The sequence below is a fragment of the Amblyomma americanum genome, chromosome 1, assembly GCF_052857255.1.
Source record: "Amblyomma americanum isolate KBUSLIRL-KWMA chromosome 1, ASM5285725v1, whole genome shotgun sequence".
Lineage (NCBI taxonomy): Eukaryota > Metazoa > Arthropoda > Arachnida > Ixodida > Ixodidae > Amblyomma > Amblyomma americanum.
The window spans coordinates 284,799,175-284,825,821 of NC_135497.1; the positions used below are offsets into that span (position 1 = coordinate 284,799,175).

General features: G+C 48.8%; 2 protein-coding genes across 2 annotated transcripts in view; both read left to right on the forward strand.

Annotated features, from left to right (window-relative positions):
- Positions 1 to 18,705, forward strand: part of LOC144118586 (annexin-B12-like) — a 48,990-nt gene extending 30,285 nt beyond the window's left edge. The window contains exons 7-9 of the mRNA XM_077651487.1: positions 15,628 to 15,817; positions 18,531 to 18,589; positions 18,682 to 18,705. Coding sequence (XP_077507613.1) covers positions 15,628 to 15,817; positions 18,531 to 18,589; positions 18,682 to 18,705 — 273 coding nt within the window. The remainder of the gene's footprint in view (positions 1 to 15,627; positions 15,818 to 18,530; positions 18,590 to 18,681) is intronic.
- LOC144115209 (uncharacterized) lies at positions 238 to 7,203 on the forward strand. The gene is made up of 4 exons (XM_077649482.1): positions 238 to 1,614; positions 2,356 to 2,613; positions 4,310 to 4,570; positions 5,959 to 7,203. Exons 1-4 carry the CDS (start codon positions 306 to 308, stop codon positions 6,747 to 6,749), a joined length of 2,619 nt encoding a protein of 872 aa, XP_077505608.1. The 5' UTR covers positions 238 to 305; the 3' UTR covers positions 6,750 to 7,203.
- Positions 18,706 to 26,647: the final 7,942 nt, after the last annotated feature.

The following is a 26,647-nucleotide window of genomic DNA, read 5'->3' on the forward strand; positions in this document are numbered from 1 at the left end:
GCGCGCACGCGGAGCATATTTTAATGAATACTTATAAACTTTACAGTTCTTTTTTGCGTAGAACAAAGCCGACTGCAGGTACCCAGTGGACTTCAAATTGCTACAGTGTTTTGCACAGCGCATTTCGCGGTTGTATCCGGAGGGCGAAAGTCAAGACAATCAAGACTTCAAGAGTCAAGACCGGTCAAGACCGATAGAGCAGTGGTCACTTTGTTGTCACCTTCTGCTGCTATTTTGTTCAATTTCTCCCATTCTAGTTTGGTATTTTTTGCCTGCCTGTTTCATTTAGTTTTTCTTAGACTACTATGGATGGGGACGTGACCAAGAAACGACGGAAGCGTTATTTCTACAAAGACGAACAGTTTGTTGTCCCGAAGACCACACTTTACAGGAGGCAGAAAGAAGTGCGGCTTCGCGCTCAGCATTGTGCCTCATCGACGTCAGCTGCCAACGACGGAGATGTCAACGGCGGAGGCGTTGTGGGCGATTTGCTGAACCTTCCAAGTGGCGAGCAACCAGCAGCAGAACAAGCGGCGCAGCCAGCCTCGCCTACTTTGAGTGCCCACGATGAGCAGGCAGGCGGCACCTCGTATGACGATGACGAAGATTTGTTCCAAACAGACGACTTTGACCGGCTTGGCGAAACACCCGAAGACAGCAGTTCTACGTCGGGAGAAACCGAAAACGACGACGGCGAACGCGAGTTTCTGGCATCGGACTTTGTCGAGCTTGAGGCAGCAGTAATTCCGGGCTCCACAACGACAAAGGCAGCCGCGATAATAATGATAATGGCGTTTGTCGTCACTCATGGACTCACTTGGGAGGCCCTGAATGATCTGCTGCGCCTCATAGATGGTCTGTTTGGCTTTAAAGGTGATGTACTTCCTCGGTCAAAGTTTGTGTTCCGAAAGCTTTGGTCGTCGCGCAAGGAAAGGCTGGTGAAGCGGTTTTTTTATTGTGACACCTGTGGCAGTGTGCTTGTGTCAGTGCCCGGAATGTCATCAATGAGGTGCCCGGACTGCGAGGTTAGCACGGAACTTTGTGTTCTAAAAGCTAGGGGACATTTTTTCATCATTTTAGATTTGAAAGAACAGATGAAATGTTTGCTTGCAAAATCAAAGGCTGCATTGTTTGAAAGACTTGTGAACTTAAAGGCAGTCATTCAGCAAGGAGGAGCCGCACTGTTGCAGGACATCACAAGTGGATCTATGGCCGAGGAGTTGAGGAAGAGCGGCAAAATTGGCTGGATGGATCTTACCATCACTATCAACACAGATGGAAGCCCCGTATTCAAGTCATCGTCATCATCTGTGTGGCCAATCCAGTTTTTGATTAACGAGCTGCCACCTTGCGACAGGCTAAAGAACTGCTTGATAGGTGGGCTGTGGTTCGGCCAGCACCCGTACATGAGAACCTTCTTAACCAAATTTGTTGAAGAGATCAATCAGTTTGGCAGGATCACTTGGAAGGCAGGTCATACATTGCTGTCATCAGGACTTCATGTACTGTGCTGCTGCGTGGATGCGCCAGCCCGAGCATCTGTGATCAACATGGTCCAGTTTAATGGTCTCTTCGGCTGCCCTTGGTGCTACAATTGTGCCGAGTTTCACGAAGGTATGGTTGATCAAATTTGTCATTGCATCTGGCTGAACACTTGTGCATGTATGTTAACTTAGTGGATATGCTTAATAATTTCATATCTTAATTTTGAACAGCTTGTAACATGCCCTGAAATGCATTTAGAGTGTTCTGTCTGAGCTGGCTATGACCAAAAAATGGATAAGTTGAAGCGGTGTTCAAATACTGCTAAGGAAAAACGTTGCATTTGCAGCGGTCAGTTTGTATCAAAGTTGTCAGTGCACTTTATGAAAGCTCTGGCTGCTGAAAAATTTGCCATTAGAAACATGTGATATAGATCATGTGCCACACTTCTCCGTGACAGCAGATATGAGGTGCAAAGTATTGAAGGCGGGCCTAAAATTCCCCATCTAGATACATCATGCGAATGTCACGTGAGAGACTTATACCCAGCAAGAGTACTGTCATAAGCAAAAGTAAGGGCTTTCAGTCTGCACTCCAAACCAAACTGCACTGTATACATGTGGATGCTACCTGACGAAGTGCTCCTAGTGTCAAGATTGGCACACTGCGACGTTTTCAACAATATGAGCGTTTCGTCAGGCAGCGCCAGCATGCAGCGTGGAATATGGTTCGCACCATGGACAGTTGGATCGATTACTTTTGCTCATAATAGTTTAGTGCATAAAACATATGCAGGCATTGCTTAATTCCTGTAGATTCTGCTTTCTGCAGGCAAATAATCGAGCATGCACACTATTTCTCTCCTTTCAACAGGGGCCCAAAGGTACATGAGTGTTACAGTCGGTGAGGAGCGGACCCCAGGGGAGATGTCGAAAGACATGGAGTTTGCGGAGAAGATCAAAGATGCTGTGAATGGGCTTAAAGGGCAGTCACCACTGAATCACCTGAAACACTTTAACATTGTGTTTGGCCACACAGTGGAGTATATGCATTGTGTGCTCATTGGGGTCACGAAATGCCTTACTGACCAGTGGTTTGATTCAGCAAACTCTCAGCAACCGTTCTACATTGGTAAGTAGCGGAGAAAGTAAAAAGGCTACACTTCTACTCATTATAGCACTAAGTAACCTTAAAATTTTTTCTAATACTCTGTACTACATTGCTGAAGGGTACATTGACCTAAATTAAGCATAGGAAAAAAGAGATAACAAAGGTTGTTACTGGCTGGTACTCCTTAACCCATTCCGGTCATACCTCGGGCATCACCCGACAGTGGAAAAGTGTGCGTGTGGTTGGTATAGTCCGGCATGGCTCGGCACAGGGCTTTAAATAAATGTTTATAACCAAGCCATGATGTGGCACTCCCTTTTATTGCGAGGAGCTGGAAAGACCAAAAGAATGCTGACCATTGCAGGAGTCAGTGGGGAAGCTATAGCTGACCAGAAAGGGTTAATTAACTGTTGCCGTCTAGTTCAGCTGCTGACACGATGGAGCTTAGCTTTGATGTTCAAGTTGCAGTGCTCATTCAGCTGGCTCCTCAAACAAGGTGTGGTCCTATGTCCTGCTATCAAAATTAGACATGAAAAATAACTAACTTACGAAAAAGCACTAAGGAACTTATGAGCATGAGGAGGTTCATAGTTTCACAAACAATAAAGAACAGTCTGGCATGCTTGAGTGCTCAGAAAGTTGGGTAAGCTGCATTTGTGCAGCTCGAAAAAAGGAACCTGGATATGATTTGCATGACAGCCACGCAGTGCCACTGAACGCCAGTAGGGGTTCATATTATTTGCATTGGTTGTAAGCAATCACCAACAGCTTGCAGAATGCAACTTTGGCAAAAATTTCAATTTCTTAGCATCTTGTTCATATCACTTGAAGTTTAATGCTGCACCTTCTAATTTAAACATTTCAGGCTGCATGCAAAAACAGCAGTGCAATTAATTTCTCTATCTGATATTGCATTCCATAAACATCAAAATTGGCTTTTGAGGAAAGGAAATGGCGCAGAAACTATGGGAGTGAAAGAAAGGAAGAAAGAGGGCTCCTAGTGTAGGGCTGGGGAATAATTTCGACCACCTGGGGATCTTTAACGTGCACTGATGTCGCACAACACACGGGCGCGTTTTTGCATTTCACCTCCATCGATGCGAAACGTGGCCGCCGTGGTTGGATTCGAACATGGGAACTCCGGCTCAGTAGCCGAGCACCCTAACCACTGAGACACCACGGCGGGTCTCCATAAACTTATGACAGTGGATCCAGAAAAAATTCATTTATAGAGCTTGAATTATGAGTCACAACAAAGTGGTGTCATAATTTTCACCTTGGAATTGTGAGCTGTGCGACATAACATCTTGGTATGTTGTGCCATGCTGGAACGTAACCTAATCCAACGCCTTTCACGTTGGTTCACTTATGTTCTAATTCTGCGTCACAGCAGCCAGTGCCATCTTCTCAGCCAGTTTGTGTGAATTTGTCTGCAGCATGTGAAGACAAAGGCAGAGATTTTTTGTTCTGTTACCCTTCTCAATGTTTTCTATGCAACGTAAGTGCCTGACGTCATTTCAGTGCCCTTTTTTTTTACAAGATGTCCTGCTGCTATGTTGAGATTTAATGCTTAAAAGGGCCCACAAAATTTGTGCATGCAGCTTCAGCTGCTATGGTTAGAAAGCTGCTTTTTAGACTAGAACAGTAAACAGTGATAAGCCATTGCCCTTGTTACGTGCACACCAGCGCCAAGTGCACAACATTTTTATTTGTGCAGGGCGCCCCGTAACAATGGCCAAAGTGGACAGAAGGCTGCTGGCAATAAAGCCACCTCATTCATTCACCCGTCTGCCACGTTCGCTCAAGGACAAGTGCCACTGGAAAGCCAGCGAATGGCGGCATTGGTTGCTTTTTTATGCCCTGCCCTGCTGCTTGGGCATACTACCTCAGCGCTACCTGAACCACTTTGCATTGCTGGTTGAAGCCATATTCACCCTACTGCTGGAAGAGCTGACATTGCAGCAAATAAATCATGCAGGTGAGGCCCAGCTGTATAATGCAGTATTAGAAGCTAGGCACCAAAAGTACTTATTGGTAGTTCAGGGAAAAAATGTGGCATCTCAAAGCAAGGAGAGCCTTGTGCTTATGGTCTGCAGGTGTTTGTCATGAACAGTTTATTGTGGTTTGTAGTATTTGTGCTGCTTCTGATTCTTTTATTCTTTGCTCTATAGATTGTGTCATTCTTGAATATTTCACTAAAGTGGTGCCACTGCAGGATGTACTAATGTAGTCTGATATAGCTTAAGTACGAACCTGCAAATGAGACGATTCAAATTCATGACGACTTGACTGGAAAGGACTCTGCGGTCACTGCATGAAGCGCATGGCAATGTCAACTAGGGATATGTGAGTGAAAACTGCCTACATATCATTGCAGTTATCATCTGACAACGACTGATGGTGGTGATATCTACATTTAATTTTGTGATGTTTTCTAGTTCATAAGATTTCCCATTGCATTTTTATTAGGCTGCTTTAATCTATACAGGCCTACTTCATTTGTCACTCAGTGTCCCTTTAAAAGTTGAGTGTTTGCATGTTGTTGCCCACTTGAGGGGTACTGAAAGCTTAATTAAATAGTCTCTTTGCTGAAAAAAAGTGCATTTTTGTTAGCCATTGATAGATACAGCCTCTAGTCGTGTGTGCTGTGCTTAGTGGTGGTCTTTCTCTAAGAGTTGATGTGACAGCACTCTGCAGCTGCTCAGTTTTTTTTTAGGAGCATTCAGGATTGTCTATCTTAGGGTGCCTCAATGACTAGCGCTGCTTTCAGCGTGCAGTTTAGTCCAGTCTATTGACCACGATACTCTACATTTCAATTACTTTTCTGACAATCAGGATTAGTAGTTTCCAGCTGCAGTTGCATATTCTCTAAAGAATGCCGTTTAGACAGCTTGTTGTTCACCATGAGAGGTTCCCCTCTCTCTCTGTGTTCTCTCTGTTCATTGTTCTATGGCCATCCATCATTCGTTCACATTCTGCTCACGCCAAGCATGAGCCAAGTAATGCTATGCTTAAAAGGACGTTTAGAAGCTCATGGTTTCATGAGCGCCGCATAGCAGTGGGCTCAATCCTTTTTTTTTTCCAAAGTTATCTCATGTTTGTTTTTATTATTAAATACTGTTTTTCTGTTTCGAGCCTGACTCGGCCGTATGAGCTTGCATTTCCTGTAGTATGTTCCCACAGTGTTCAACATCCCTTCTCTGGTTATCAGCTTATTCTAGAAAGTACTTATCAGTTGTCCTCTTGTGGTTCACGTAATTACTTTCTTTATCTGATATTACTAATGGAACGCACCTAAATTACACGTTATATTTTTGGTATCACTAGATATTTTTACAGTGAGATGTTGGTACTATCTTGGTGCAGGCCGCCTACTAGAGGACTTCGTTTCACGGATGCCAGCACTGTATGGAGCGCGGCTGATGACATTCAACGTCCACCAGCTTCTCCACCTGGCGAAGGCTGCTAAGAACTTCGGGCCACTGTGGGCACATTCGGCATTTGTTTTTGAAACTGGGAATGGTAGGGTGCTTAGAGCAATAACATCAGCAAATGGGGCACCTGACCAGGTCATTGAAAGAATGATTATGCTGCAGCAAGTGGATTTGGCTATGGCACTTTGCACTGTTCAGGAGCAAGCCAGAAATTTCATATGCACAATGCTGGGGCACCCACTCACTCTGAATGCCACACGTGTGGGTAACTCTTATATGTTTGGAGCTTGTGATCCATTTCCCGTGCTTTCAACAGAAGAAAAAAACAGCCTTATGTTGAGCTTTGGATACGTTCCTTCTCTTGAGGAGCATTTTCGGTTTAGTTTCCGCTCCACTGTGCTGCACAGCACAAGGTATGAGAGGGCAAAGAAGAGCAACAGTACAGCTATTTGCACAACAGAGAATGATTTCTTTGTTATAAACCGCATTTTTCAGGTTACCGAAAATGAAACCAGAGAATGCATTTTGTTGTGCACTAAGGTTGTTTGCATGGAAAGCCAGCACAAGCTACCTCCGCACATCATGGAATGCTTTCGATCTCTTTCAGGTGTTATTACTGTATTGAAACTGAAAGATATCCATGCGCCATGTGTGTTGATTGAATTTGCGGAAGAAGAGGGGCTGTACATTTGCAAGCTGCCAAACTTCATTGAGCGTGATTAAGGGCACAGTAAAGAATCTGAAGTCGTCTTTTTACCACGGGAACTGTATCTACACATTCCGGGCATTGTTAAAAACTTCGAATTATTGTCCTGTGAGGCCGATTGCCCTAATTAAATCGGATGAAACGTCCTGGCTCCCACCTTCTTTTTTTCTTAACTCAACATGGCAGGTAGGAGGAGTCAACTAAAGAGTCGGGCAGTCCCATGGCGGCTTGCCGCTCTGTCATTGGCGAAGTGACACGTAAATCAAAGAGTCCACATGCATTTTTATTTCTATGGGCATAACCTGTGCCTGTATTGTCTGTGACTGAAGCTGTTTATTCACAGAAACTTAAAAATAAGCGAAAGTGAAGCCGCCACTGGGCTGGCTAAAGGCACTCCACACGTTGGTTGACTCCGCTTACCTACTGCGTTGAGTTCAAGCAAAAGGCGGGAGCCGGGATGTTTAATCCGGTATAATTAGGCCAATCAGCCACACAGGACCATAATTCGAAGTTTCCAAGAACGCCCGGATTGTGTAGATTGAGTTCCCACAGTAAGTTCAGATTCCTCTTTAGTGCACGGTGAAAATTTAAAGTAAACTGTACAGCATGGTCGAACGTTCCAAAGCAATACCTGGGCTATGAGAGGTGCTGTACAGTGTAATCCACTTATAATGATACCAGATATAACGATATATCGCTTATAACTATCAAATTCTTTAGATTTCTGAATTCTCCCATTGCCACTATATGAAAATAAACCGTATATAATGATAGAATTATTGGTGAAATAGCAGATACAATGATAGGATTCTAGCCACCCAGATGGTATTTACAGTCAAACTTTTTCTGAAAGCTTGATAAAAAACAAAATCCTTTGAAGTGAACGAGGTAAAAACTCCGAACGGACCGGCATGGCGAAATCCGTGGGGGAGCATTGCCTACGGCCTCGAGAACCAAGCACTATCGTTGACACAATAGCTGGAGGGAGGAGCTTGCTTGGCCGCTGCCGCGCAACATTGACTAAAAAATTAGTTTCCGCCCAATGTGGTTGAGAATTTACTTTTTTTAAGTGTTCCCTTTTCTTGCACGTTCCCCGTTTTGCGCTGTCTGCATCACAGTCCTTGGCAGTGCACCAAGATGCTCTATGATGATTATGCCGATAACATTACTGCCTGTTTATCTTTTGACGGGAGCTCCGGAGGGGGTGGGGTGGCTCGCTCGGCTAACTTGGCAGAGTGCCAAGACGCTGTGCACCCTTACATTTATGGGTTAATGCCTACATGCATGGGGGAATACATGGATGTGTTTTTTTTGCCAGTCCAGATATAACGTTAATCGGTTATAACCATCAAATTTTGTGGTTTTTCTAAATGTCGTTATAAGTGGATTGCATTGAAGTAAAGGGCACCAGAATTATTCAGACAGCATAGTTTTCTTTAACACGTGCTGACAACGCATAGCACACCGCTTTTTGCACTCCACCTTCATTGGAATACGGCTGCTGCTATCAGATGAGCACTGCATGGTCGGCTCGGCTACTTATGATTTTCAGCAGTTTTACTTGCAGCTCCTAAACCGCATTGTAAACATGAGAAATTGGTAAGGAAGAAGAAGAGCGCTGCGAACGGCAGCATCTCTTGATCGAGCTCCTGTTTTTTTGAAATACTTTGTGCTTCTGTAGCCTTCAAGGCAACCTCGCCGTCCCAGGCGATGGCGGATGACCCGCCGCCTCTGCTGCCTTCTGTGGCTAGCAGTGTGAACTGCACAGATCAGCCTGGATGCAGTATGGATCTCCCCTCAGAGCTCCCGGGATCGTCCAGTTTCTCTGACTCGGATGACATGGAGTTCGACGGAGGCTACACCGAGATTGTGAGTTGGCGCCTGAAGAGGAAGCTTTCCAAAACCCCGACTGAGTGTGGGCCCAGTGTGTGTACGAAGCGGGCTAACAAGTCCATTGTGCCAGCGAAGATGCCTCACCAATCCAGTGTGAGCAAGAAAACAACCAACGAGGCCAATGTAAGTGAGCAATCTCTCACTTACAGAATTTCATACATGCCTGTTGAGGAAGAGAATCTCAACTCCATCAACAGGCAGACTTTGACTCTTCTTCTTGAACGACTGGTTCCGGGCCAAGTCAAAGAAGTGCGTATTAACGCAAGAAGGAATATCCTCTCTGTTGATGTCTCTAGCCGGGCAACCCTGGATAAGTTGAAGACCGTGTCTGTCCTTGGCAACATAAGAGTCCGCTCGTTCTTCGCTCATGGACTTAACACTACTGCTGGTGTGATTTCTGACGTGGACATACAGATCAAGGATATGGACTTGGTGCAACTGCTATCAAGTTCTGTTCGCATCACTGACATCCATCGTTTCGGCAAATCACGGTGTGTCAAACTAGTGTTTGAGGGTACTACTTTACCATCGCATGTGAAAGTGGGTTTTGTGAGGCACCCAGTGCGTCCTTATGTGCCCCGACCGGTGCAGTGCCGAAAATGCCAGAAGATTGGACATGTAAGTGCTGCGTGTACGAGCACGAAAACATGTCCGCGTTGTGGTGGCGTGCACGATGGACCTACATGTACGATTGAGTCTCCAGTTTGTGCCAACTGCAAAGGTCCTCATGAGGCAACATCTAGGGAATGTCCGAAGGTGAAAACAGAGATGAAGATCTTGAAGAAAATGGTGAGAGACCATTCTACTCACCGAGAAGCAGCAATCGCAGTACGTCGCTCCAGGAGGAGGACACGAAGTCGGCAGAAGAAATTGAGCTCAGTAAATGACGTGTCAACACATCAGGAGGACCGAGACCGCTCTGCCGCGCAAAAGCCACTGCCTCCAGCTCTGCAAGAGCCAAGACTGACAACCCCCCAGGAGGACCCCGCAGAGTGGCCACTTCTACCATCGCTTACTGTAAGCTCTGTGACACGTCCGCCTGTGCGTCCGCCGGCTGTGTCGACAACAGATGATCAAATCAGGGCGATGCTGAAACAGCTGATAGGCACCTTACGGCTGATAATTGCTGGAGTGGACACGCCAATTGCTAAGGCTGCTGTCCAAATTTTAGACGCTATTGAACCTGTGCTTGCCACCCTTTAATAGCAGTCAAAATTATGGCTCTACCGTCGTCAGCACCCTCACTGCAGGAGAGAATCTCTCGATCGGCAGTATTACAATGGAATGCTCGAGGTCTGCGAGGCCGCCTAGCAGATCTCAGGCAGAGGATCTTCACATACCGATTTCCGGTGCTTGTAATATGTGAGCCTAATATCACATCTCCTTTTCGACTGTCCGGTTATGAAAGTTTCCTCTCTGAAGCGGCTGGGCATTTGAGCAAGGTACTACTATGCGTCCGTCGTGACCTCACTTACGTTCGGCATCAAATTCCTGGGGGCAGTAGCAACGAGTATGTAGCAATCACTGTGACTTTGAATGGGCGCACAATCTCTATTATAGGTGGCTACATACCACCAAGGGGTCGATTTGATGCCCTACGACTACAATCGCTACTTGACAGCGTTTCGGAACCCCATATAATAGTAGGAGATTTCAATGCGCATCACCACGGCTGGGGAAGCGCCGTTACGAACGTTCGAGGACGGCATATCGCCACGTTCATGAACAATGCAGGTCTCGTTTTGCTCAATGATGGCACGCCGACATTTCTACGCGGGACTACCTACAGCAGCTGCCTGGACCTTGCATTTGTATCCAGGCGCCTGTCATCGTTCGCAACGTGGTGTGCTGATATTGAAAGTTATGGAAGTGACCACATACCGACGTATGTGCAGCTACGGTGGTTTCACCGTCTTCCAAATGCCAAAATACGTTGCACCGACTGGAGTGCTTTCCGCATTGTTCTAGAAAAAACCTGTGGGAAACTCGCTGATCCAACAGATGTGGAACAGCGTATTATTTCGGCCATGCACGATGCAACACGCAATATCTCAGCGCCAAATTCCACAGCACCAGTGGATGTGATCTACGCGCAGCTTCGGGCGATTCGTCGGCGCGCAGAAAGAAAATACCGGAGGACAAAGGATGTCTCGGATCTCCGGGCCTCTCGACGTGCCCAGAAGCAAATACAGCGCTATTTGGAGAACCTAGGCAAACAACGGTGGCGGTCATTTTGCAGCAGATTGGATCCCCGCAAACCACTCTCCACAATCTGGCACGTTGTTCGAGCACTGCCAACATTTCCCCAGCAGAAACACCCTTTCCATGCATTGGCACTTCATGATAGACGGCAAGAACTAGAGGTGGCGGAGGATTTCTGCTCGAGAATTGCCGGAAGCGCTTCTTTACCTCGGCAGCATCGATGTGCTCCCCCCACGATGGACGATCGACTGGACATCCCCTTCACAATTCAAGAACTGAAAGCAGCTCTTTCTGCTTGCACGCATCCTTCATCCCCAGGACCTGATGGAATAACATACAATGCGCTTCGTCATCTAGGCCCACAGGTAATGGAAGCCCTCTTAACATTGTTCAACCACTCTTGGGCCTCTGCCACTGTACCACAGCAGTGGAAAAGAAGCCGCATTGTGGCCTTGCTCAAACCAGGGAAATCGCCACTCACATTAACATCCTACAGACCAGTAGCTCTGGCAAGTTGTATTGGCAAGACGATGGAGCGTATGGTGCTAACCCGTCTAGAATGGTTCCTTGAAAAACATGGGCTATACCCTTCCACAATGACGGGTTTCCGCAAAGGCCGGTCTGCCATCGACAGTGTAATTGATCTCGTGTCAACGGTAGAACATGAAAAACGCCGTCACAGGTTGACTGCTGCTCTTTTCCTCGACATAAAGGGCGCATTCGATAATGTTCAGCATGATGCAGTACTAAATGCACTCGAAGAATGTGGTATAGGCGGACGTCTACACAATTGGATTGCAAGCTATTTGACAAACCGGACAGTCTACATGGAGACTCTTGAAGGTGACACAGCAGATCATCATGTTGCTTGTGGTGTTCCTCAGGGAGGAGTGCTCAGTCCAACGTTGTTCAATCTCGTGCTCATTGGCCTTTTCAAACAACTACCGAAGACTGTTTCAATATCCGCCTACGCAGACGATATTTGCATCTGGACATCAAGTGTCACGCGTCCCCAAGTGCAAGCAAGATTGCAGCGTTCGGTGTCCATTACGTCTGCGTACTTGCGCCGTCAGGGGCTTGAACTTTCGCCAACTAAAAGCGTAACATTGGCTTTCACACGCAAGATAATGGCGTGGTATCCGGTCACAATCGATGGGCAAATTGTTCCATACGTAACACATCACAAATTCTTAGGTGTTACGATAGACCGTGACCTGTCCTGGACGAAGCACATTTCTGTACTCAAGAAAAAGCTCGACAGCTTTGCAAGCATTGTGCGGTGTATGGCAGGAAAATGTTGGGGTCCCTCTGAGCGATCTTTACTACACGTGTACCAGGCGCTGGTAGTCGGCCTTCTCAGATACAGTGCACCCGTTCTCTCGGGGGTCAGACTATCAGGCCTGCGTGTGCTTGAAAGCGCGCAGGCTCGTGCTTTAAGAGTATGCTTGGGTTTGCCATGTAAAACTTCTACATGGGGCACATTTTATGAGGCCCGCGCCTGCCCAGCACGAATTTATTTCCAACAGGAGCCACTTCGTGTGCATTTGCGGCATCTGACCAGGCATCGTCATCACCCCCTGACTAACATTAGTGCGGTGCGTCCAGATGCAGCCTTTTCCAGAGCCCTTTGGATGCAGCGCAATGCGCTGCCTTCGAACTACGCGCCACACCAGATTGCGGAGGTGCCACTTTGGGCAGTACTAAAACCATCTATACGGACAACAATCCCAGGGATAACAAAGAAAACGCACATTCCAACAGTCGGACTAAAACAGCTGGCGCTGTCATACATTACATCTATGTATACTAACACCCAGCATGTTTTCGTGGACGGATCCGTTACGACCACTTCTTCAGCTGCAGCGGTGATAGTGCCAGGAAATGCCTCATGTCACCGTTTCAGGCTCATGCACAAAACGTCCTCTACGGCAACCGAATTGGCAGCCATACGAGAAGCCGTCCTTTATATTGGTCACCAGCCAGCGCAGCAATGGACTATATTCTGCGACTCGAGATCGGCATTACAGGTCGTACAAACTTATCTAAAACCAAGAGCATGCGAGCAGCTGGTTCAACAGATTGTGCTTTTGTTAGCCGAGGCTTTCCACCGCGGCCATATCATAAAGTTTCAATGGATACCGAGCCATTGCGGCATAGCGGGAAACGAGCGTGCTGACGCCGAGGCTCGGATGGCACATAGTGATGGTGCTTTCATTGAGATAGCCTTTTCAAGATCAGACATTGGAGCCTTGTTGGCGCATTTAATGCAGGCGGCAATGCAGTCGCACTGGCATGATCCGAGTCATCAACAGGACCGCGTTTGTAAGCTTGACGCTGGCTCACGATTACATTTCCCATCTGTGGTGGTGCGACGTCATGGGACTTTACTCCACCGGCTACGGCTTGGCGTTGCCTACACCAAACACTATCTTCACAAGATCGGCATCGAAAGTCACCCAAATTGCGCACAGTGCAACACACCAGAGACTATTGGACACCTTCTTTGCGCGTGCCCGAAGTATACTTCTGAAAGAACAACATTGGAGGCGACCGTGAAAAACCTGGACTCTCGCCCTCTCTCTGAGGAAACTCTTCTGGGCGCAAGGACGAGACGTTCTGATTGGTGGCGTGTGACAAAAGCCCTGCTCAACTTTTTGTGTGAAACAGGCCTGGATACTCGTTTGTGACCGCCTGTGCACAACCTACATGGTTAATGACATGTGTCGGTGTTGTGTTGCAGACACCAGTTTTGAGTTTTATGTGTGTCCAGTAACCGCGATGCGAGCGCCAGCCAGTGTTGTGTGTGTGTGTGTGCGTGTGCATAGACATCACCCGTGAAACTCATTGTATTATGCCATCATCAGCCTTCATTCACACTTTCCTTTTCCTCCTCTTCCCTTTCCCCTGTGTGGAGTAGCAGGCCAGGGCCCTGTTACCACCGGCCGACCTCTCCGCCTTTCTTTCATTAAAATTCCCTTTCTTCTTCATGAGAAATATTGGTTTTGAAGTGCATATATCAGTTGTATTCAATAAACCGATCATTATGTGTATGAGTATACATTGCAAGTATATGCTTCATTTGTGTTACTTAATTGTGGTTTATGGGGTGTTTAATGGGCCATATATGAGGGATGCCATAGTGAAGGTCTCCGGAAATTTCGACCACCTGGGATTCTTTAACATGCACTGACATATAGCACAGTGCATGAGCCTCTAGTATTTTGCCTCCATCGAAATGCGACCGCCGCAGCTGGGATCAAACCCGCATCTTTCGGGTCAGCAGTCAAGCGCCTTAACCACTGCACCACCGCGGCGGCTATAAAATTAAATTGATTATATCTGGTACTAATATACTGCCATTGGAGGCTGTGGTCATTGTGCATACCTGGTCGTATGCCTTTTGCAAGAATTGCAAGCTTCAATTGTGTTCTCAACCCACTTCCACACTGTCCGTCAGTTTCCATACATAATTGACGGACTCCGCGTCGAGATTTTATGGATTCCTGTGGTCCACAAAGTCTCTCCATAACACCCATCCATAAAACTCCATCACCCGTAAAGTCATTGTCCACATGTGTCCGCAACCACCCCACGCACTCCGCAAAATCCATAACTTTCCACAAACAGTTTTGTGGAAAAATATGTGGACTCCATAAGTCCATACAGCATCCATACAAATTTTTGTGGAAATATGTGGAATCCATAAGTTTTCCATAAGGCTTCTTACGGAAACTTTCGGCAGGGCCGTGATGCGAAAGGCGTGCGGCAGGAGGAAGGTGAGGGGGGTTAAGGCTGTTATCACCTTGTCGCACTCCGACGAGGCGGTCAATGGCGACTATTTTCATTGAGATGTAGATGTGCAAAATTGATGTTCATGGCGTCACCAAGCAATGGTCACAAAACATTCACGCATGACGTGCTCGACGGATCCCGCAAATGCCACTGTGCATTCTACTAGGGAAAATCCCCCCTCCCACAAAAAAAGGAACGTGAACGATCGCTAGGGAACGAGGAACGTGAAAAAAGTCGCCATGCAGCCGTGACGCCAACTCCAAGTGTAGTGTGATGGAACTTCGGAATGTGTTTGCCTACAAGCAAGAGAATATAAATAGTTCTAGAATACAGAGAAAAGTGTGTGAAACGAAAAGTGTACGCTAGTCATGGTGACGAGAAGAGGATTTGTCTAAGCGGGAGTTGGCGTATAGAGGAGCACACGATTGTGGAAGTCCTCGAAGTTCGTGGAGCAAGCATATAATATTACTTCCCATGCAGGGCATGCAAGCTGCTGTGCAGTCATACTCACAACGCCTGGAAGCTGTGATTAATGTAAAATACGAATAACCTGAATGAAAAACATTGTGTTATGTTGCAGGGGCCAGTAAGCAAGTGCTAGCAAAGAACCCTTCAATCTCGATTCGCTAAAAATGGTAAAACGGTGTTGGGACATTTATGACGCACCCCGCAAATGCGTATAAATATGATTTTGGCGCTGTATTTTCTGAAAAGCCTCCCTTCGCCCTTCACTGCTATAGTTTGGCTGTCAAAATTCATTCCTTTGCCCGCGCATTCTTTCTGCACTCAAGGCAATGAAACAACAGATAAGCCTAAATAGTAATCACATACGAGAATGAACTCGGAGCTATGGAATATATTTGGGTGAGATGAGCGGCCAGAATATGTGCACAAAGCAGCACTTCGGGCGCCATAGGATTCCGCCTAGCTCAAACCTGGGGAAGGAGTTGACCCTGTTTGTGCGCCCGAGACTGTGCAGCTTCGCTTTCTTCCCGCGACTGCCTGCAGGAGCTGCACAAAGCAGGAGTGCAGCGCTGGGGAACGGACGTGTCGGCCTTCAACCGCATCATCGCCACTCAGAGCTACGAGCAGCTGCGGCTGGTTTTCCGTGAATACAACGCAGTCGCCAACCACACTGTGATGGAGGCCATCAAGAGCGAGATGAGCGGCGACCTCAAAAACGGTTTCCTGGCCATCGGTGTGTACTGCTCGCCTGCACGTTCGGCGCCTCATAATTTCATGTTGACAAAAGGAACCCCGCATTGAACCTCGGTGGATTAAACTTTCCATGGAAGGCGTAATGAAAAAGCTGGAGGCCATGAAAGCCTGCTTTCACTTCCGATGTGCAGTAATTTAGAGTCCGTCCATTCGTGCATGTTGCTACGCTACGCTTCATTGCAAAATGTTATTTAGCCCACATCTGTAACCCATTTCTGTAGGGGGTGCAAACCCCGCCAAGCCGAATTCATTTGGATTTTTGTCTGTACTCCCGTCATCTTTACATGTATATATGTAAATAAAATTGAATTGAATTGATAAAAATTGAATCTCTGAGGGAGCCGTAGTAATGCGCAGAGAATTGAAAAAACAATCTCGTGGCAAGAGTTCTGCAGAGGCCGCCCCAAAACTCAATATCCGGCAGTACTTAACTGGGAAACTGGAAAAATTGCAGCGCAGCAGTAACAAATACGAGACGAGAAGGACGCAAACACAAGCGCTGACTAACAACTGTGTTTTATTGCTCTGAGCCAGCCTATATAAGAACTAGCTTACAGGCGCGCATGTGACCCGTATGAGCGAGGAATTGCACATACTTCAGTGTTTTGGTGTCAACCACTGGAATTAGAAGTTTGCTTTTCTGCCCACGCATGGCGTGTTAATCTTCAAAATTTTATATTTTGGGTCATCACCCTGTTTGGTTTTGAACAAGATGCCTCCGGGGTCTTGCGCTTCCTGAAGGGGGTTACAGGGTTTTGCTCCGCAAACGCTTTCCGAACCCTGCGCATTTGTTTGCGTCATGAGCGATGCCACCATAGAGCGAGGCGATTCGCGACTGGCAACTAGGTGCCGGTCGCATTGTCGGAAAACGGCCCTAGCTGGCGGCCTTGCTTGCCTCAAAGTCGGCGAACCTCGCGCTCATACTGTCAGAGCCTTCGGATATGTATCGAGCTGCCTCAGGTCATTTACATCCGTGTTTTGCACTTGTGTATATGTGGTCTGCCGTCCTATACAGATGTCCACACCTTTCTATACAGCGCTCAAGCCACACCTGCCGTTGGTCCCTGGGTTCGAGATAGCTTGTCGCTGCGCGTGCACTGAGCGTACTACGTTACTGTTTCGCACCACAGTTGCCGATTTTTGCTGTGAGACTCGGCCGCCGCCAGGGACACCTTTTTGAGCGACGGCCAGGAGGGGAGGAGCGCCATGCCAGTTGCGCATATTGTGCGCGACGCAGCATGCAGTGAGCATTAGCGCTTTCGCCCGCCGTTATAGTCAGCACCTCCAGTAGCGAACGGAGCGCAATGCAACCGCGCCTTCTCTCTTGTGACACGATATAGCTGAACACTCCATGCACGCTCAACGACAAACAGAGGAGGCTACGAACAAGCTGCCTTGAGCCGGTAGGCCAACGGCAGATGTCGCTGATGCAGCGTAGGGCACGCCACTCGCGCGCTCTTTGGACAGGTTTCTGGGCGTCTGTCCTTCTACTGCATTTATGTGCCTTACGATCTTTCCGGTGAACAAACGATTAAATGATAGCGGCACTTAACTGGTAGGCATGAGGGGTCCTCTATTGATACTGGTTGCGGTCTCTCAAAATGAACTCCAAAAGGAATTCGTACAGGCCAGGAGTCGCTCCGCCGTGCGTGGGTTCATTTTCTCGCTAACCAAGGGCTTACCCGTCAGCACGATGGCAAGACGGGCGAGTTGGTGATACATATATAAAATATCGCAAAAGACGAGGGCAACAAGGAAAGAAAACAACAGCACCAGCCATAACTCACAACTGAAGGTTTATTCACAGGAAGCAAGGAATATAAAGAGGGCAAACAAACAAGATAGCAAAGCTAACAGACGTGTAGCTACGTGGAGTCGAGGAAACGAACCTCACTGCCATGCAGGCGTACGGACGGGATGCTAACGAACAATCTAGTTTTTTCTTCGTGTAAAAAGCCTCCATAATCTCCCTGGTTAACTGTGTTGTGTGACTGTACAATGCATAAATGTGATGGAATGTAGGGAAGCAAGATTTGCAGTCTCTAACATGATCGACTAGATTAGTCAGGCCAAGCTAGCTGCTATCGCTCTTTTTGACAAGTTGAAGGTTCGGGCTAGTGGGTATGCGTTATGATCCATAGCGCAGCAACAAAACTGGGGAAAAACACAAGCGCTAACGCTCAATTTAGCGCTTGGGTTTGTCCGCTGTTTTGTTGCTGCGCTATGGATTTTAACGCTTTTTTTGGTTCGCCAGTTCTATGTCTTGTGGTTAACTGTTGCTACGGGAACGACTTGTATCTGCCTTTTTGATAAATGCAAGGATGATGAGAGACCTGGGCGGCGGTGATTGAAAGCCAAGGTGTTGTTTATGGCATGCCAAAAAATTTGTTTCGCGCCTACATATTTATAAGCTGGCGCATATGTTTTCTTTCTGTCAGTGAAAAGAACTAATCAATGGTCTTGAACATTCACAGTGGTCCATGATAGTCGAAATAAATTTATTTATCCGGTTAGAACGAAAAAGCAGCTGAGCTTGTTTTCGGCGGGCTTGATTCAGATCTTCATGGGCGCTGATTAAGAATACCATTTGCGAGTGTACTCGGCTGCCCATAGGTTTAAGAAACGCGTGCGGCATGTTTACTTGCAGTTGATACATGGTGACATGTTTAAATCTGGCCCTTTTTTATTTACAGTTAAATGTGTCTACAGTCCTCCCTTTTATTTTGCGGAAACACTGTACCATGCCATGAAGGTGAGTTGTTATAACTTCCTTTACCAACAAATAAAGCTAAGTATTTGAAATGCAAATTAGCATTATGAATATTCGTTTTCTGGCATCATCAGCGCTCGGGCGAAGCGTCAGTCTAGTATTACTTCAGATTTGGCCAAAGCATGGCGAGCAAAGCTTAGCCTTCCTCGCCATAATGCCATGCACCTAACGGCTGTCAGCAAGAAATCATAGTTGCGTTGCCCCCACTCTTAGAGCTGCCATTTCCCCCTCCCCCTGAAACTATACTCATGGCATGAATCTAGTGGCGTGCATTTAGATTTGTTCATCAAGCGCAGATGAAGCAAAGAGGTGTTTCCGTCGGTCGGAAATTAGTCGTTTAGTCAGGCCAAGGGCGAACGAGCTCGAGTCCTCGACTCACAGTCGGACTCAGAAGTGTGCAATTACGGCTCTGTCTTGCTACGTTAAACGCGGCCACAACTCAGAACATAATGTACGTTTCCGTTCCAAAATAAAGATATCCTAATAAGAGCACATCATGTTTTTTTTGCACATGCTATCTGTGCGTTTACCGGACAACAGAAGTGCCAGTGAATCAAAAATATGATAAACGAGGCTATCATGCGGACAATTTTCTTCTGAGACGAGCTCTCGATGGTGTACAGAACCAATGCCGTTAAGTAGCGTTATAGAGAGCATTCGACGCTGGACTCCCTTGTTGATCTATCGCAGGGCTTCGGCACCAACGACAGGGTGCTCAAGCGAGTCGTGGTATCGCGATGCGAGAAGGACCTGGAGCTGATTAAACAGGAGTACCTCGACAAGTACAAGGTGTCTCTTGCCAGCGCCATTCAGGTACGCGACGCAGACTGTTGCGGACGGGGCGATTTTGAGGACAGTAGAGATAAGTAACAGGAAGGGCCAGTAAGTAACGTGGATTTATGCATTTTCAGCCTTTTGATGTCGGCTTGAAATTTCGAAAGAAAGGAATATTTGAGGTTGTGCGGATGCTTAGTCGTTGCGGTGTTGACGTAGAAGTTATGGGGGTTCTTCTTGTAATAATGCTCAAAGCGCTAAAAGCAGTAGTTGCTCTCTAGCACCAGTGTGCCAGCCCTAGCAGTCAGAGCTGTGACCCCCAATCCGCGGTGCGGTAAGTCACAACCACGGCGGGTTCGGACCAGAGGGGACAAACACGAGTATTCTACTCGGATGAGCGTTTATTGGTCCCGAGCAATACAATTAGCAGCAAGCAACAAAGCAACCGACGCAACGATGGAGTGTTCCGCTCGCGTACGGGGGTGAAATGCACAAAAAGGATGGAACGCACATATAATGGTGGGGGGGGGGGGGGGGAGGTTCTGCTCACCTCGCGTGGCTCCTCGCTCACGGCCCGCGGCGGTCAGTTCACACACGATGGCCGGGCGATAACGGCAGCGGAATCCGTGGCAGATCAGCGTCCGTGCGTGTGCACCGCTCCCGCCAGACGACCAGCGTGCCCCAGGAGAACCGCGCGACCGCGCCTTCTCCCGGGATGGGGAGAGGAGGTCTTTCCGTGCTAAGAGGGGGGCAGCGTGAGTGCCCTTCTTCGCAAAACCTCCCGAACGGCGCGCGCATAACATCGCGTGATAATTACGCGCGGCTGTTACTATGATACAAGGGATTCGCGTTTATCCCCACATCCCTCCCTCCTTAAAATTGCCCTACGGCCGAGAAGCGACTGCGTTCACAGAGGGGAGTACCAAGTGGGGCCGGCGAAACGCCGTTTAACTTTAAAACCAATTAAGGAAACTTTCAGCTCCCAGCCAGGGGTGCCGTCGTCGAATTCCGTGGACGCCAGGACAGGAAGCCAGTGCAGACGGACGCCATGGACGACGGTGGAGCCAAGAAATGAAGGGGGTCGATGACCGCATGTCCCGCTTCAGGGGGTTAGTCAGCCAGGGCAGCCTTCCCGGGACGCGCGGGAGGAAGGCAGAGTTGGGGGAATTACGCACCGTGTTGCCCCATTGCAGAGCGTACAGCAGGCCTCTACTAAGCTGGTTGAACCGTTCGCTCTTGGCTCGCCTCCTATTCCTCTCCGCGGAGCCGGCAAAGGCGCGTCGACCCATTTTCCCGCCGAGGGCTTGCGAGGCGGGCCCAGCGGGGGTACCAAGCTGCTTTCGTGGGCGAAGCCTCTGCCGCGGGGAACTGGGGACTCCAAGGCGGCTTTGCTGCAGCATTCGCTGTGGAAGACACTGGCGCCGGCTTCTCCGAATTTGCGCTCGCTCGTCCCACGGCCGACCGGAAGCTGTTTGTTCTCGGCCTGGCTGCTCGGTGGTGACAGCGGGCTCTTGGTTCTGGAATGTGGCCGCCCTCCAAACGGCCTGCCTTCGGATGTTCGAAGCAGCAACGGTCGTCTCAGCGTCCGTAAGATCTCCTCCGGGCTCGATGCGAAGGGTGGCCTGCGGCTGCAATGCTGTCTTTTCTTTCTTGTTATTTTCGCATTTTACATTTTTTTAATTTAAGTTCTAACCCCGCTCGGAGTTTTCCGAAGAGAAAGCGTGTGCTCGCTCTGGAAGCTACAGTGCAAAATATGGAAGGAGTCTTCCGTCCATATTAAGCAGGAGAAATTACTCCGTGCACGTTGGCCACAGTTAGTTCTGCCATGGTCGCAAGTTGTAACGAGGCGCTGGGCTCTGTTGTCGAGCCTTGCCTCTCAGTGCGGCTGCCTGCTGGCGGGGGAGGGTGTTTTCCACCGGCCAATCGTTCCCTCTGTCAAAGTATGGTTTGAGAACACAGACATGCACCGGTCCGCCGGTCGGTCTTCGCGTCAAGTCCGCCAGCCTGTATACGAGAGAGGAGAGTTTCTGCCGAACTACATATGGACCCGTTCATTTCGGCGCCAGAGAAGTAGAGAATTTCTTACTGGCTTCGCTCAGGACGTGATTGCGCCTCAACACCCGGTCACCCGGCCTGTAGCGATCATACTGCGCCTTCTGCTGGGCCCAAGCAGTGCTCAGAATCCGGCGGGCTTTGTGTGAAGCCTCCATCATCCTCGCGCGCAGCCCGGTCGCTTGTTCGGCGCGCCGACGAAGCAATCGGGGTGTTGCTGCGAACCTGGAGAGGAAGTTCTACCGGGTTCGTCAGCTGCCTGGCAAGGCTGAGAGCGGCAGGTGTGTACCTAGTCGAGCGGTTCACGGTCGACCTGAGAGCAAACCCAATCTCGGGGGTAGACGGGTGTCCCAGTCGCTGAGCGTCTACGCAAATGCAACAAGCACGTACTTGATATTGCGGGTCACGCGTTCCGTGGGATTCGCCTGGGCATGGTACGTGGTTGTTCTCCAGTGCTTAATGCCAAGGGCCGCACAGGAGTCCACGAAGAGCTTGGCAGTGAAGTACGATGCATTGTCTGTTATCAACTGCCCGGGGTATCCGAATCGTGTGAACACCTGATCAGCTTCCCCATGGTTACGCGTGCCGTCAGCTTTGGAAGTGGGAACAGTTCCACCCATTTGCTGAAATGTTCTGCGACAACGATCAGGAAGTGGTTTCCACTCGGAGTCCTGGGGTAAGGTCCCACGATGTCCCAAGCCGCAATTTGCCAAGGACCCTGGCTATTGATCGGCTGCATAAGCCCGGGTGTGCGTCCACCACGCGGCTTGACCGTATGGCACACGTCCCACGAGCGGGCGTAGCGAATCGCATCCCGCTTCATGCCAGGCCAGGTAGCGAGGCGGCACAACTTGAGGTAAGTCTTAGGGCCACTCGCATGCCCAGCGATGCACGTGTCATAAAAGTAGCGTGAAAGTTGTCCTCTCATCGTGCGTGGTATCACCACCTTGAAGGACTCGTGCGTGTCCTTCTCGGAGGGGATATATCTCAGCAGGATGCCATCGGAGTCGAGTAGATAGGAATCCATCGCGCTCACAGCATTACCAGCTGTGTTCGAGCGCCCCGCACTGATAACAATACCAGTGGCCTCCATGTACGCCGCCTGGCTCCCTGAGCCCGTCGAACACTTCTCGACAAAATGGATCCTCCCGCTGTGCCTCCAATAGCTCCTTTCTGCTGAAAACGCTCACCACTGAACTGACGAATTCCAAGCGGTGTGGGCAGTGTTACTTACCACGTCATCAACCGGCGCAAGCGAAAGTGCGTCTGCCACCACGTTGTTTTTACCCCTCCTGTAGCGCACGGTAAAGTCTTAACGAGGAGTAGCGCCATCACGCTATGCGTCCGCTCGGCGCACCTAGGCACCTCAGCCACGTGAGTGCCATGTGACCAGTTTCAATCACGAAGGCGACTCCGTCGACGTAATAGTCGAACTTCCGCAGAGCGGAGATAATCGCGAGACATTCCTTTTCGGTCACGGAATAGTTTCTCTCTCGGTAGTTAATGATCGGCTAGCGAACGCCACCGGTCTCAGGCTACCTTCGTGATCTTGAAGCAGGACTGCTCCTAAGCCCAGGTCACAAGCGTCCGTGTGGACCACAAATTTCCTGTTCAGGTCAAACAGCCTCAGCTTTGTGGTTTCCGCGAGCGCGCAAGTGAGATGGCGTAGTGCCGCCTCTTGCTCGGGTCCCCAATGCCACTTCACACCTTTCATCAACAATGCCGTTAAGGGGGCTTGCAGAGCTCCGCAATCTGGGATTCAAAAATAAGTGTCGATAAAAGTTCACCAGCCCCAGAAAGCGTCTCCCTCCGCCTATGTCTGCCGGAGGCTGGGCATGTAGTGCGGAAGTGGTCCTTTAAGGTAATGGAGGGGGTTCCAAAGGAAGATGAACTTAGCAGAGGGTAACAGAGGCAGGCAGGTGGGATTATGGAGTAGGCTGGGATGAGGCGGTCGCAACTGGCGGAGGACAGAGTTGAATAGGGGACAGAGATAAGTGGGAGAGGCCTTTTACCTGATGTGTACGTAATTTTATCGATGACGATGAAACTAATTTGAGCTCAACTTTTACTCAGTGGCTGAAACAAGGGAGAGATCTCGACTTAGAAGGTGCCATTTTGCGTTTCTACCATTACTCTGCTCGTAAAGACAACTTTGCGGCCTCGTATGACGCGCAATACTCCTGACTTCATGTCAGATATGTCGGTCGGCTGAAGGGGTTTTAGAAATCCCCTCCCCCCTTAAGATTGCTCAGATTATGCGCGGTTGTATTTCGGCCGCCTTAGAGAGCTGGCGGTTCATATACGAATATCACATTGCCTGTCACTGTACACCTCACGCGATGGAGGAGCGAGGGCAAGAGTGGGAGCTTCCGAAAAGGCCATACCGGAGGGCTATCGAAAAAGTATTGAAAGAAAAAAAGCGTTTATCGCGCATGCTTTGCGAGGATAGCCATGAGGGTACTGTGCGGATGTATCGTGCAACTACCTGTCAAGAGGCGTTGACTCGCAGTGAATCTTTGATGAACACCTCCGATTAGCAGGATGCGTTGCTGGTCGAATTGGAGCATTTCGCTTTCAACGAGCCTCATTGCGCTATTTACCCCAAGACAGAGAGGAACGGAATGGCGTTAAATTTGCCAGCCTTTCCCTGTCCCATCCCATCTATCCCGGGATCGTCTGAATAGCGCCATTTTTCTCGTTTAAATGCATGATTAGTTGTGACGAAATAATAAAGCTACGACAGCAGTAAGTATAGCCTGTGAATAGCCCACGTGCCATTTTGCGTTTCTACCATTACACTGCTCGTAAAGACAACTTTGCGGCCTCGTATGACGCGCAATACTCCTGACTTCATGTCAGATATGTCGGTCGGCTGAAGGGGTTTTAGAAATCCCCTCCCCCCTTAAGATTGCTCAGATTATGCGCGGTTGTATTTCGGCCGCCTTAGAGAGCTGGCGGTTCGTATACGAATATCACATTGCCTGTCACTGTACACCTCACGCGATGGAGGAGCGAGGGCAAGAGTGGGAGCTTCCGAAAAGGCCATACCGGAGGGCTATCGAAAAAGTATTGAAAGAAAAAAAGCGTTTATCGCGCATGATTTGCGAGGATAGCCATGAGGGTACTGTGCGGATGTATCGTGCAACTACCTGTCAAGAGGCGTTGACTCGCAGTGAATCTTTGATGAACACCTCCGATTAGCAGGATGCGTTGCTGGTCGAATTGGAGCATTTCGCTTTCAACGAGCCTGATTGCGCTATTTACCCCAAGACAGAGAGGAAGGGAATGGCGTTAAATTTGCAAGCCTTTCCCTGTCCCATCCCATCTATCCCGGGATCGCCTGAATAGCGCCATTTTTCTCGTTTAAATGCATGATTAGTTGTGACGGAATAATAAAGCTACGACAGCAGTAAGTATAGCCTGTGAATAGCCCACGTGGCTGCAGTACTGTTCGTAAGTAACTCGATTGACACTACCTTTTATGGGCGCCATGTGTGACCTGCTGGCGACGCTACGATTGTGAGCACGGATGAGCTGCAAGTAGCGCCTGTCTCGTGTCTTCCTTTCCTGTGTGCTGTGTTTTTTTGGCGCTTCATCTACTCGATCTATAACTGCGTGCGTGCAGTGTTGTCGGGACAGAGTAGTTAATGCTGGCAGCTCCCTACACGTGCCTTTTCTCTCCGGCGCAAAATGACGTTTCTCTCTCTCTCTCGCAGTCGGACACTTCGGGACATTACAGGAAGGCCTTGCTCGCCATCGTACAAGGGAACTGAGCTTCGACGACTCGGGAGGCCAGCAGCTGAGCATACTGCCCGGACGAAACCAGCACACAGGAACACCGCGAAGGCGCTCTGAAGGGAACTGCTCGAAGTTTGGGTGGATGAGGGAAACGTCTTCCCGGTGGTCTCCAGCAATAAAATTGGGGCGGTCCATTTTTTTTTCACTTCCGCCCGTTCAAGGAAATTAAGCAAGACTTCATTACTTTCCGCTTTCAGCATGCATACTTCGAACGTTCTTTAGTACCATGTTCTTTTAAAGTTGCTGTGCGATTTAATTTGGCCTTGTCTTGAGGTGTAATCGTACTGGGAATAAACAACCAACAAGTGATTATCACTGCAGAACGCCGCTGTTCACGTCGAAGCGCGGAAACAACGGCCACCAAGAAAAGCAAGCGAGCAAGCATCCCCTACGCTCCAGCAGTGAGCGAGGCCTTAGCCAGGGTCTTCAAGGACTACAATGTCCATATCGCCCACGTGCCACCAAGAAAGCTGAAGCAATAACTTGTCAGAGATAAAGACCGGGTTGAAAGAAACAGATTCCCCGGAGTGGTGTTCAAGATCCCCTGCAAGGACTGCAAAGGTGCATACATCGGCGAATCAGGCAATTTTATCAGGCGCTTAAAACATCAAAAAGACGTTGCCAAAGGCCGCACGAAAGAAAATGCCTTGGCTGAACACTATCAAGTTGCATCCCATGCCATCGATTGGAACAACGCCTTAGTCATCGCGACGGAGAAGTATTAATCGTCCCGTTTACTTCTAGAATCACTTGACATCCAAACGACACCACATGTATTAAAGCGAACTAGGGGTAATCTTCCTGAGATCTACGCATGCTCATTACGTCACCTGCACCGTACATAAGTAACCACCTTCGCCCATCCGCTGCCACTGTGAACAAGGGACCCGTACGGGCCCCAAACGTTTTTGTTTTTCCTTTTTTCTTTTTTGGCGAGTGCTCCTATTTTTCTGCTATTATATTCCAAGAGAAATTAAGCGTAGCAGGGGGCGGCAGAAGGTTAGGAGGGCGGATGAGATTAAGAAGTTAAGTTTGCAGGCAAAGGGTGGATGCAGCTGGCAAAGGATACGGTTAATTGGAGAGACATGGGAGAGGCCTTTGCCCTGCAGAGGGTGTAGAAGGGACGACGACGACGACGACGACGACGACGTGGTGTGACGATGCGCGAGCGCCCCTTTCCCATATACCGCACTTGGATGACACGGTGGTTTGGACAGTACAACTCACCGTGGAGGGCCGTCTTGTCTTCGGCAACGTCGACGTTGTAAACAACACAGCGTTGTAGGTTCGAATCTTCTACTAGGTACACCTGGACCGGCACGAAGATCTTGCTTGTAATCGATATGCACTTGAGCGTTTGCTGACGCTCGACAGCAGCCAACGTCGGGAGCCACACAGCGATGGTATTAGATTTCG

Excerpts from the sequence above, each read along its gene's own strand:
- LOC144115209 (XM_077649482.1), top strand. The coding sequence starts at position 306 with ATGGATGGGGACGTGACCAAGAAACGACGGAAGCGTTATTTCTACAAA. Across the intron at positions 2,614-4,309 it reads TCAGCAACCGTTCTACATTG|GGCGCCCCGTAACAATGGCC; the intron begins GTAAGTAGCGGA and ends TTATTTGTGCAG. Across the intron at positions 4,571-5,958 it reads GCAGCAAATAAATCATGCAG|GCCGCCTACTAGAGGACTTC; the intron begins GTGAGGCCCAGC and ends ATCTTGGTGCAG.